Consider the following 12,852-nt stretch of genomic DNA (forward strand, 5'->3'; position numbering starts at 1 on the left):
ATTTAAGGTATAGGTTACGATCTTTAAAGCCAGGTAAGAGGTTCAGATTATAATTGAGAACTGTCTCAGTTCCATTAACTCATCCCATTCCACCTGGCCAGGCAGGGAAGGCATATTGTGCATCCCGTCACTTAAAAGAATTCCAGCTGGTGGGGTCCAGGAAGTGAGTCTTATCTGCCATTGCCACTGTCCTGTGGAACATTCTCCTCCAGAGGTGAGGTGGGCAAGCATGGCTCTGCAGCTATGCTTGGGACTCACAGAAAAGCATGTAGCCATGGGGCTGGTTATGCCCTGAAAGCCCCCCCCACCTTTTAATTAACTTTAATATTAATTTCTAATATATCCTTGCTTTTTTAAATTGTAAATTTTATATAGAATATAGAATATAGAATAGAACAGAACAGAACAGAACAGAACAGAACAGAACAGAACAGAACAGAATAGAATAGAATAGAATACTTTATTGACCAAGTCTGATTGGACACACAAGGAATTTGTCTTTGGTGCATATGCTCTCAGTCTACATAAAAATACAAGAGACACTCATCAAGAATCACAGGGCATAACACCCAGTGACTTTTATACCGTCTTTTATGTTTTAATATTGCTCACTTGTACACCACCCAGAGTCCCTCTGTGATTTAAATGAATGGTTTTAAACATTTGATAAATATAATAAATAAAATATCCTCCATTGATTAACAGGTTAACTTTTCTATGAAAAAAAAAGTCAAGATTGACTACAGCCAGTACATGGCTATATATACTGTATAGGTCGCCACCACTGCCAATTTCTTGCATCCCTTTAAAAGTGCTAAAGGAATACTCCTTATATTGTAATAGATAACTGATGTGCAAAAACTGTTTTCAGGAACAAAATATTCTACTTCCTACAGCAATTTGACTCTTCTGAAGCTGGTTTTTCCAAATGTTATTAAGAACTGAAACAAAATATTTTGGAATTCTCTGGAACATTCCATTCCTAAAATGACTTAACCCTAACCCTAAAATAGTTTTGTACATATTTTACTGCATTTTTAGGATTATGTTAAATTAATCCACACTCATGTTCAAGTTAATTGAAGCAATATTTATGTTCATATCTCAAAGGAACACCAGACCTGAAACTTATTAATCTTGCTGAATTTAGACAATCAAATTGAAAATGTTTCATGCCTGAGAATGTTACAACATAATTTTGGTAAGCATTGAGTGAAAATTGTTTATTTTCACTCAGACTATCTATGCAATTCGATTGACAAATTTGTGCAATTCAAACTTCCAATTAATTTATTATATGTTGGAGATAAACAACTAAAAAGTACAATAGAGATTTAAGTCCCTACTGTCAATTCTGTTAAAGCAAAAGGTGTATGCATTTTTTGCCTACTATAGCTCACTGATCTATAAAATAATAGCTTGAAATTCTTCTAAAAACTGTTTAAAAAATGTTAAAATTACTCTTTGAAAATTGTTTAGGAAAGAAATGTTTTAATTTTTATTTAATTTAAAACCATGTATATTTCTGTCTCTTTGGGCAGGATATGGAACTATGAAATGCTTGTTCAAGTGCTAGACTGCCTTCCAGGCCACTTCCAGGAAATAGAGCTCACTTAGTGACATCCTTGGGCAGTGACCATTCAGTTACAAAGTAATTTTGCAACAATGCCACCCAAAGGTGGTTTTCCAAAAGACAACTGGACTTTTCCTTGAAGACGTTTCACTTCTCATCCAAGAAGCTCATCAGAAACTTTTCTTTCTTTCTTTCTTTCTTTCTTTCTTTCTTTCTTTCTTTCTTTCTTTCTTTCTTTCTTTCTTTCTATCTATCTATCTATCTTTTCCTTCCTTCCTTCCTTCCTTCCTTCCTTCCTTCCTTCCTTCCTTCCTTCCTTCCTCTCCTCCCTTCCCTTCCCTTCTTTCCCATCCACCCACCCACCCATCCATCCATCCAGTTGTATATAACTGTTTTAAATACTATCCTCAGTAATAATCCAGGTGATACTAGAGAGAAAAAAAGAGTGGCTGACTTACAAAGGATCAGCTGAAGAAGACCTTACTAGTTATCTCACACTCTACAAATATAAATCTAAGTTCAGCTGTCATTAGTTATTAGACATTAGTCATTAGTCATTACTCATTACTCATTAGTCCAGAAGTGCTATTGATAAATGCACTGCAATGGCTATAACTTCAGGGATCAGGCATAAGTACCATTCATCAGCCCTGAGGTATCTTCAAATGGTCACTGAACAAATTTATTTATTTGTTTTTCACATTTTTGAACTACCCATCTCCCTCAGAGGGGGACTTTGGGCAGTGAGTTGTTAAGCAAGGACTATCTATATTCTGGGTGGAAAAATATTAATATCTTTACACACAGATTTAACTGTTTAAATAACTCAATGACAAAAGCACACAATAGAGAGGAGAATGATCACCTTTTCCAAACATTAGACTCGTACCTAATCACCTGTTTAGCAGTTACCTTGCTAAAAGTGCAAAACAGATTCGTGCAATCAATTTAATATTGGTGATTTATAAAGGATACACTGCCAAACAAGTATATTCGTACTATTAAACACTTCAGAAGCATCCAAGAAAGTTCCAGAGTGGATTTCTTTGTTTATATGTGGATTGCTAATATGGCAAGTATAAATTAAGTATTTTTGTTTAATCAATCCAGCTTAATATTTGTGTAGTTACCAATTAAACTATTTAATCTGTTTGCTAAAAGTCCTGCGATGATTTTATCATCTGCATTGAAAGCTGGTCTATACAACTCAGCATTTGTTGTATAATTTCCCTTCCTGAAAATTAATGCTGTAAGCTTTTTCTTCACTTCCATGGATCTAGAATTGTCTATGCTATACATTTTCATTAATTAATACTATTTTATCTCTATAGTTTGAATCCTTTCTTTTTGTAACTAGCTATTTTTTCTCAATAATACTCCTATATTTGCATTTAGATTTTCATTATCCTCCTTTAGTACCTGTAACTTATTTTTAAAAGTACTTTATTTCCTTGGTTTATGGTAATTATTATGAAGCTTTTCATTAAGACTTATATTTTTTTCATTTATTCACCCTTAATACCACTCATTTAATTGGATGAATTAATTACACCATACATAGTGAATTCAGGTTTGGCTTTTCTGCTAATTGTCAAACTAATGAATTATCTTGTTTGGTTCCATTTTCAAAGGATCTTTATTTAATGAAAGCCATGAATTTATCTGTGTTTTATGATCCATTAAATATATTGTTTTCTTAGATTTCAAACTGGTTCATATATATGTATAACTACAGAGTGGTTTCTTTTAAGTTGCTTTATTTTTTTAAATTATTATTTGATTTGTAGTTTCCTTATTTTTTCCTATTATTAGACACGTTTTAGTTTTCTTACTACAATAGGATAAAGTTTTCTCACTACAGTACTATTTCAAACGCACCTCAAACAGCAGCACCTAATAAACAGCATAATCTAAAAAGTCAACCAGGATCAATCTAATTGGAACTTGAATAGGATACCACAAGAAAATCGCAGTATTATAGACTAAACTAGGAAGTTGAAAAAATGTTGGAAAAATATGTGCCATTTTATTGTTAAGAAAGCAACATTGAAATGTTCATATAATCAACACAAATCAAATTTTATTTCCTCTGTGTTTAAGTTTACTTTGATTTTAAATTCTTGCAAAATCATTAGATTTTTGTTTGAAGAAGATTTGGGCAATTATACGTATTATATACTAGAAATTACCATTAATTGTAATCCAGGAAATACAAATAGTCTGGATTTCAGTAGCAAGCATGGCTACCAGAATAAGAATTAAAATCTTATTTAATTTTTAATTCATCTGAAATTTAATTAAACTTAACATAAGGGGCAAGTGGTTATATCAAATAAACAAAATGTTTCAAATTTATATACATTTATGTAGGGGTGTGTGTGTGTGTGTGTGTGTGTGTGTGTGTGTTATGTACGTGTAACTAGAAGTACCAGCTGGGACCAAATGCAGCTGCTACATTAATAACTATGTAAAATTGCTCTGAAGAGTAATTTTTCTCATTTCTAGTAAAACACTGAAGATGTTTTGCTATTGTGATCATGAGTTTTATAGCATCTAGAATTTTCTGTATTCCATTGAGATGAAAAATAATACTTGCACAACACACGTGTATATAGAAGGAATATCAGATGTTCTACGCATCATTTCTTCAGAATTCCTCTCTTTTTTCTCTTTCTTTCAAATGTACCCACACATACAGAACTGTAGCTCTTCATATCAGACAAACATTTTTAGAATTTTCATAAATTTCAGGAGCAGTTTTTCGTATAGCATACCCAGTTGTTGTAAAAAGGATTTAAGGAAACACGTTATTGGAATTCTGCTTAAAGTATTTTGCATTTGAGTTTTTACTAAGGAGAAGTGAAGTTGTAATCCAGTGACCAAAATAGTACTGTAGCTTCAGAATAAATATCTTTCTTCCATTCGTTTTTTTACTAGACAAAGAAACTTTCTCAAACAAATTGGGAAGATTGTCCCAGATGTTTGTGATTATTTTTTTTTTGCCAAAAGTCACTCTTTGAGTAATTATAACAAAGCTTAATAGAATATAAACTGCTTAACAACGGGATTTGTAAGAATCCTAATACTGCTAGAAACAATGTCAGAATCTGACAGCACAAGATACTTACTGACACAGAGGACTTCAAAATATGGTGATTAACATGTGAAGCTCCTGGCACAAAATCAGCTGGCTGTCCCACAGTTGGATCACTACTCCTTCTAACCAAAAGTGGGGTACCTAGAAAGAGAGAAGAGTATATTTGATTAATTAGGATCACTTTAGAATAATTCACTTTTATAACATTATATATTTATGATAGTTTCTGTGGATGCTTCTCCAGATGCCAGTTCAAATGAAGAAGAGCCAGTTCCAGGGATGTTGGGGGAAGATGTGAAGGAACATCAGGAGATTGCCTAAGGTTCCAAGCCAGAAGCAATGGTTGCAGGAGGGCAACCAGACAAGTGGCTGGCTGAGCTGGGGACAGGAGAGGCACAGCTGCAGCCAGGAAGCCGAGAGGTTTTGGGCAGAGGGAGCACAGCTGCAGCTGGCCAGTGGAGATGAGGAAGAACTGCTTCCTCCTCAAGATCTGAGAGCACATAGGGCTAAGGAGGAAAGTGCAATGAAGGTCAGCCAGGCTACTTGTGAGGTGCTAGCCTCGCCCCTCTTGATAGGCTGTAACCTTGAAGCACATGGAGGGAAACGATGCTGGGAACAACTCATCAATGCACTGCTGTACGTTCTTCAGCCGCTGTGATTTTTGATTTGCTCCCGGACCTGGATTCTGTACCTTGGACTTTGGATCATGCCTCTTGAACTTTGAACATGCCTTGCAGACTTGCCTTTGCGCTGTGGATTTGTGCTGGGTTTTTCCTGGACTAGACTAGACTAAACTAGACCCAGAAATAGGGAATTCCTGGGGAAAACTATTCAGGGCTTGGGAAGCCTCAATAAAGACTTTTAACACCTATGGAGTGTGCATGTGTGAGTGGGACAGGATAATATTTCTACAAGGACTCAAAAATACCTTACAAAACAATCTCTTGCCTTTTTTTTTTAGTATGGGAAAGAAAACAAAAATTATTTTGAGTGAGATTTCCAAATATGTCAGGAAAAGAAAGAAAAACATTTTGTGTGTCAATAAAATCCATAATGTATGTATTGTAAAAAGGAATTGTAAAAAGGAATTAAGAAAGCATTTCACTTTACTCAATCAGTCATCACGATTAGCAGCATATGATAAGCAGATTCTCCATGATTTAGTCCAATTTCCTTTTAAAAGGAATAGGTTGCAATCAGTGGTGGGTTGCCCCCGGTTCGCTCCAGTTCTTTAGAGCTGGTAGTAAAAATTTTCTGCCGTTCGGAGAACCAGTAGTAATGGCTGGCTGGCCATGCCCCCGAAGCGGTTCCCCGATCATCAGAGGTTTGTGGTTTTTTTACTTTTAAAAGCCTCTTTTCTTTGGCGAAAAAAAGGCTTTTAAAAGAAAAAAAAAACCTCTGATGATCGCGTGGCTGAGCAGGGATCATCAGAACCCTTTAAAAGTTTTTTGTTTTTTTTTAACAACCTCTTCGCCGAAGAAGTTGTTAAAACAAAAAGTTTTAAAAGGCTCCTCTGGCAATCCCAGCTGAGTTAAGAGCTTCTGGGCTGCTATCAGGCAACTTCAGCTGGGATCCTCAGAGGCGCCTTTTAAAAACTTTTTTTCCTCTGGCCCACCCAATCCCCCCTCCTCACTTAATTAAGTAAGCTCCTTTCGGGCTCGCTTTCCTTGGGCTTCTCCAATCAGTTGCATCAGCTGCAATTGATTCTGCCTTCCTGCAATCCATGTGCCTTTGCTGGGTGAGGAACTATGGGAGTTGAAGTCCACAAACCTGAAAGTTACTAAGGTTGGAGATCCCTGATCTAAAATATATAAATAAAATAATAAAAATTTGTGCAGCTTTCTGAGATTAGGTGTGTTTCTGTAGTGTTTCACTCTAACTACACAAACACACAGAATCTCACAAAGCTGTATGTGGCATTTTGTGCGTGTGTGTGTGAGAGAGAGTATGTTGTGTTGTGTTGTGTGTGTGTAAAGTGTGAAAGTTGATTTTTGAGCTTTTTGTGGCTTTGTGAGGTTCTTGCTTGTTGCAGGAGCCCTTTTGGGTGAAGTGCAGCTGCTTTTACATTATGTGTGAGTCAGTTGTGTTGTATTGTGTGTGTGTAAAGTGTGAAAGTTGGTTTTTGGTACCTCTTATTGTTTTGTATATTTTGTTTATTATTTTTATTATTTATTATTGGCCACGCCCACCCAGTCACATGACAGCCAAGCCACTCTCACCCAGTCACATGACCACCAAGCCACGCCCAATGTCACATGACAATCAAGCCACACTCACAAAATAAGCCACACCCACAGAACCGGTAGTAAAAAAATTTAGAACCCACCCCTGGTTGCTATCATCATATCTGATGTTAAAAATCAAGAGGTTCATTATCTGTTATCAAGAAATGTTCTATTTTATCAGTTCTAAATCTCCTTATATTAATTTTTAATGGCTGATCCTATTTTTTAATATTGTAACAGAGGGGAAATATTCTCTATCCACATTTAGAATCATGTAGAGTAGACAGTCTGAAATAATAGTAAATTATTATTTATAAAATGTGTATGTCACGAGATTCTGGTCAGTTTAAAATTGTTAAAAACATTTAAGAAAAAAAAACCCTCACAAGACAAAAGAACAATAATGGCAAAACAACAACAACAACCCCAAACTCAGAAATCAACACAAAGGAAGAAAGGGGCATCAATCATCCTTGCCAAAAGGCAGGCTGAAGAGCCAGGTGTTTAGTGGTCTTCAAAATATCAGTAAGATGGAAACTGCTTTTTTGGGGGGGGGGGTTGGGGGGGAGTGGGGAGACCTAAGTCAAAGGACAGGCATTGCTACAGCAAAGGTGCACTTCCAGGGACCAAGTAAATGGTATTGTTTAATAGATGGATCTGCACCATGTTAACCTTGACTGAAGTAATTTGATAAAACACATGCATGTGAGAAAGATTTTTTTTTAATTTGGGGGAGAATATAGAATACTGGAATACATATGATGTAAATGCATTTAAAATAAACAGTTTGTCCTATGCATCCCATTATTAAAAATTCCTAATGTTGATCTCCCTCTATACTGTACTGATAAAACTGTCCTTTTTATATACACAAACATTTCTCTAATAATATTTTATATGATACATTGTCATAATCTTATCTATTCTTAGTTTCCATAGCATTTCTCCACTCAACTGATTTAATTATAATCTCTGGATTCTTAGCCAACTGGCATATCTCAAACGTTTCTCTATGTAAATTATGCCAATATAGATTGTTCATTTTTTCATTCCTTCAAAATCTATTTCTCAACAGTCTGTATATCAGGAGACACAACTCCCTGAATGTTAAACATATATTTAGATTTGAAAATATCGTAGACAGTCTGTTTTTAAAATACTATTTTAGCTTTGATGCACTTCTAAACAAGAGCCAACTCAATTTTGTGAAGGACTATGTCTTGGTAGAGCAAATAGTCCTTTTCTGAGCAATTCCATTTTATTTTGGTTTGAAATCTTAAATAAAAGATTCATTGGTTCATTATTTTTCTTTCTCTTCTGGCTTCTTGTTGCTATTTATACATTTAGTATTAGATACATCATATAGTATCTGGGGCTGAAAAAGATCTGGAAAACCATTAGATGACTACAAACATTCAGAGGTCCATGAAAAGAATGACATTGTCTGATTAATGGATCACCTTATTCTGACTTGACTTGCAGAATAACAAATCATAAAAAGAACTATTCAAAAAGGACTAAACTAAGGTCTTGGGAGATATTTATCAATATATAAACAAAATGCACAGAAGTGATCAACCTGTAGATTTTTTATTGTACCGTATATACTCGAGTATAAGCCGAGTTTTTCAGCACGTTTTTTGTGCTGAAAAGCGCCCCCTCGGCTTATACTCGAGTCTACGTCTTGATGTACTTCGGGAACCCCGCACAGGAGACGCCAAAGAGGCGGCGAGATCGTCCGGCGGGATTTGCCCAAGGCTGAGCAGTTCGCCGCGCGGACCTGAGCCAAGCCGGTCCCAGTCCAGCGAGCGGTGGCGACATGCCGGCGCGCTCCGCTTTCACCGTTCGGCTGGACTGGGACCGCTTGGCTCGGTCCGCAGTAACTCCCGCCAGGCTGTGCGCGAAGAAACCATTTAAAAGCCCCGCCAGGCTTTCTCTTCTCCTCCGTGCTTCAGAAGTTGGGCTTTTAAATGGTTTCTTGGCGGCACAGCCTGGCGGGAGTTACTGCGGACCCGAGCCAAGCGGTCGCAGTCAGCGAACGGTGAAAGCGACATGCCGAGCGCCGCTCCGCTTTCACCGTTCGGCTGGACTGGGACCGGCTTGCTCGGGTCCGCAGTAACTCCCGCCAGGCTGTGCCGCGAAGAAACCATTTAAAAGCCCCGCCAGGGCTTTCTTTCTTCTCCCTCCGTGCTTCAGAAGTTGGGCTTTTAAATGGTTTCTTGGCACAGCCTGGCGGGAGTTACTGCGGACCGAGCCAAGCGGTCGCAGTCCAGCCGAACGGTGAAAGCGACATGCCGGCGCGCTCCGCTTTCACCGCTCGGCTGGACTGGGACCGCTTGGCTCGGTCCGCAGTAACTCCCGCCAGGCTGTGCAGCGAAGAAACCATTTAAAAGCCCCGCCAGGGCTTTCTTCTCCTCCGTGCTTCAGAAGTTGGGCTTTTAAATGGTTTCTTCGCGCACAGCCTGGCGGGAGTTACTGCGGACCGAGCCAAGCGGTCGCAGTCCAGCCGAGCGGTGGCGGAGTGGCGCTCGGCATGTCGCTTTCACCGTTCAGCTGGACTGCGACCGGCTTGGCTCGGGTCCCCGTGGCGGGGCGGGGGAGCCGACTTTGGCCCTTTAGCAAGGAGGAAGGTGGGAGGGAAGCGGAGCTGCCGGCTGTGGCGCTCCGCTCGGAGCCCGCGCCGCCGCCCCCCGGAAGAGGAGGAGGTGACCTTCACGCGGAGAGGGTGGGGATGGGGGTTGAGGCGTGCAAGAGGAGGCGGCGTGGAGGAAGAGGAGGCGGCGGCCCGCGACAGCGCGGCTTCTAAGATCAGCCCACGCTCCGAAGAGGAAAGGGCGAGTGGGTGGGTGGCTGGGGCGAGACCCCACCACAAACACACACACAGCCGGTCGGACGGCGCGGTTCCTTTCTCTGCTCTCTCTCGCTCTGCGTCAAGGCGCTGGAAGGGGCGGAGGCGCGAAACAGCAGCAGGAGCAGCCGCGCCGCCTTCCTCCTCCTCCTCCTCCTCCTCCTCCTTTCGTGGCGGGCTGCTTCCAAGTCTGGAAATCTGTTTTGGGAAGTGGTGGTGCAGCGCGGCAGTTCAGCCCTGTCGGCCGGGGAAGGAGGCGGTGGATCAGTTCTCGCGCCACACGAAGTCGGCTGGAAAGCTTGCTGCTTCTTCTTCTTTTTGCTTCTCCCCCACCCCTCTTTTCGGCTCTCTTGCAAGCGTTGCTGCAGCTCCTCGGCTCCTTTTCCCGGCGCCCAGAAGGCTCGAGCCTCTGCTGCCGATTGAATACTAAAATAAAATAAAAGCGGAGAAGAGCAGGCGCCGCTTTTGGTGTCCAGCGTCCCTGTCGCCGCCCGGCAGGGCGCGTTTAAAAAGGCGGGGAGTTGAAAAGAGGCTGCCTCTTGGGTTACCTCAACATCCATTCCAGAGCCGCTAAAGAGCGGCTGCTTGGCCCGCCCTGGTTGAGAGCGGGCACAAAAAGGTCCCTGGTGACCCAGAATTCATCCTAGCCCCATTGACTGGCCTTTGACTCGATAGGATTTAGCTGACGGGATTGTTAAACAGCGCTCGCACCTTTCTTCTGGGGAGAGAAGTCACTCTAATAAATATTGGGAGGTGTTTTCAAGGAAACATAGGGGTCCACCTTCTGCCCACAAGAAATGTAGGAAATGCCACCATTCCCAGCCTTCTGAGCACATCAGCTTATCCTGGCAGAGGATGAGGAAAGTCGCATTTCAAAGCCTTTGGAAATCACCAGCTTGGAAAAAGCTAAATTATGTAGGGATATTCAGCTACAACTTCGTGTTTAGGTTTTGTCTTTTGAGCGAGATAATGATAGCTAGCTAGCTAGCTAATTAGATAGATAGATAGATAGATAGATAGATAGATAGATAGATAGATAGATAGATAGATAGATAGATAGATAGATTAGAAAGAAAACAGAACAAAAAAACAGAATAATAGAGTTGGAAGGGACCTTGGAGGTCTTCTAGTCTAACCCTGCTTACATGAAACCTTATACCACTTCAAATGCTTATCCAATATCTTCTTAAAACTTCCAGTGTTAGAGCATTCACAACTTCTGGAGGCAAGTTGTTCCACTGGTTAATTGTTCTAACTGTCAGGAAATTTCTCCTTAGTTCTAGGTTGCTTCTCTCCTTGATTAGTTTCCACCCATGCTTCTTGTCCTGCCCTCAGGTGCTTTGGAGAATAGTTTGATTCCCCCTTCTTTGTGGCAGCCCCTGAGATATTGGGATGTTCCTATCATGTCACCCCTAAACTAGACATACCCAGCTCACCTGCCCCCTGGCTCGTCTTGCCTGCCTGTCACACACACGCACCGCTCGCTGGGAAAAAAAAAAGGATGGAAGGAAGGAAGGAAGGAAGGATGGATTGATGGATGGGCGACCGCTTTGAGCGCAACCCTTCTCCCGCAACTAAGGGGGTCAATGTTTTCCCCAATCCTAGGGTGTGGGGAAACAGTCATTCTTTCTTCCCCCCTAGTCTCTCCCGAGATCGCACTGCAGCGCCCATGATCCCCAGCCGGCAATCTGAGCTCGTGCCATCGATGTGGTCCTTGAACTTCCCCCTCCTTGTTTCTAACCCAGCCTAGGATGGCCGGGCGTGGAGGGTATGGTGGTGGTAAAACGACCAGGAGAAAGCTTTCGCTCTTTTCGAGAGGTCCTCTTGGAAGGCTGCCTTGGAAAGGGAAAGTGGGGAGGGGGCAGAGATTTCTCCCTCAAAGGTCCCCTTGGAAGGCTGGGTTGGAAAGGGAAAGTGGGAGGGGCAGAGATTTCTTCCTCTCGGGTCCCCTTGGAAGGCTGGGTTGGAAAGGGAAAGTGGGAGGGGCAGAGATTTCTTCCTCGGGTCCTTCTAGAGTCCTTGAGAAACTGATATCATACAAGGTTAATAAATTATACTCCTCCTCCTCATTGATGAGTTTTTCATCCTGAAATTGATTGAAACATTGTACCATCATATGCTGCCATAGTATAGTGTTAACAACATCTGTAAAGATGATATATGAGCATGACACTAAGTTTTTTCTATATTTCCCCCTTTATTGAAAAACTTCCATCATGCTTCTTTCTGAAAACAAAGGTCATTATAATATACCTCATTATATATTTGATTTGATGATATTTCAGTTAATAAATACCATTTAAGGTGTTAAGCTTCCTTTCTTTTTCAGCAGCAAAGTGAATTACAACTTTAAAGAACTTTATTACTTTATATTCATTTATTTTAAGTATAGATTTTAGATTTTTAAACAAATATGTTTAGAGCTTTTATATCTTTCAAGTTATTCAAATTATCCCCTCAGCAGGTATATAATGGCATCCAATTCCAATATCATGTTGGGGCTTTTGAGCAAGGGAGGAGGAACGCGAGCACCGCCTTTCGCGCTGGCATTCCGGGATTTCCCTTTGTTTAGAGCTGGGAATCCTCCTTCCCCCTTTTGCACTTTTATTGTTTTTCGTTCAAATAAATATTCATGTTATTTTACTTGGCTCTATCTTTATTTTTTACATTGACCAGTAGCTGCCTCATTTCCCACCCTCGGCTTATACTCGAGTCAATAGTTTTTCCCAGTTTTTTGTGGTAAAATTAGGTGCCTCGGCTTATATTCGGGTCGGCTTATACTCGAGTATATACGGTAATCGTATTTTCTTTCCTGTATATTTAGTGTTAGATTTTGCAATTACCTACAAAAGATTCAGGTTTTCTTAACACTAAGGGTTAAGGGTTAATTTATATATAATTTTTAAAAAATCAGATGGAATCCTAATCATACATAAATAGGACATGTTTTTAATTCACATTAAAGAATGAAATTGTTATAATGGAGTATAAAACAGAGCTACAGAGACCTTAAGAAAATAGACAAAAGAACATTTCAGAAATGAACAAATTAGTTTTTGAAACAAGAATACACTTTATACTGCTTCTTTAATAAAAACAAAATAAAATA

The 12,852-nt window shown here is 40.1% G+C and overlaps 1 protein-coding gene across 3 annotated transcripts in view; it reads right to left on the bottom strand.

Annotated features, from left to right (window-relative positions):
* The window catches only part of PARD3B (par-3 family cell polarity regulator beta), a 603,755-nt gene that overhangs the window by 431,245 nt on the left and 159,658 nt on the right, over positions 1-12,852 (bottom strand). For all 3 annotated transcript variants that reach the window (XM_058186680.1, XM_058186671.1, XM_058186683.1), the window contains exon 4: positions 4,702-4,811. In XM_058186680.1, the coding sequence (XP_058042663.1) occupies positions 4,702-4,811 (110 nt within the window). The remainder of the gene's footprint in view (positions 1-4,701; positions 4,812-12,852) is intronic.

This window comes from Ahaetulla prasina, chromosome 1 (assembly GCF_028640845.1).
Source record: "Ahaetulla prasina isolate Xishuangbanna chromosome 1, ASM2864084v1, whole genome shotgun sequence".
NCBI classification, from domain to species: Eukaryota; Metazoa; Chordata; class Lepidosauria; order Squamata; family Colubridae; genus Ahaetulla; species Ahaetulla prasina.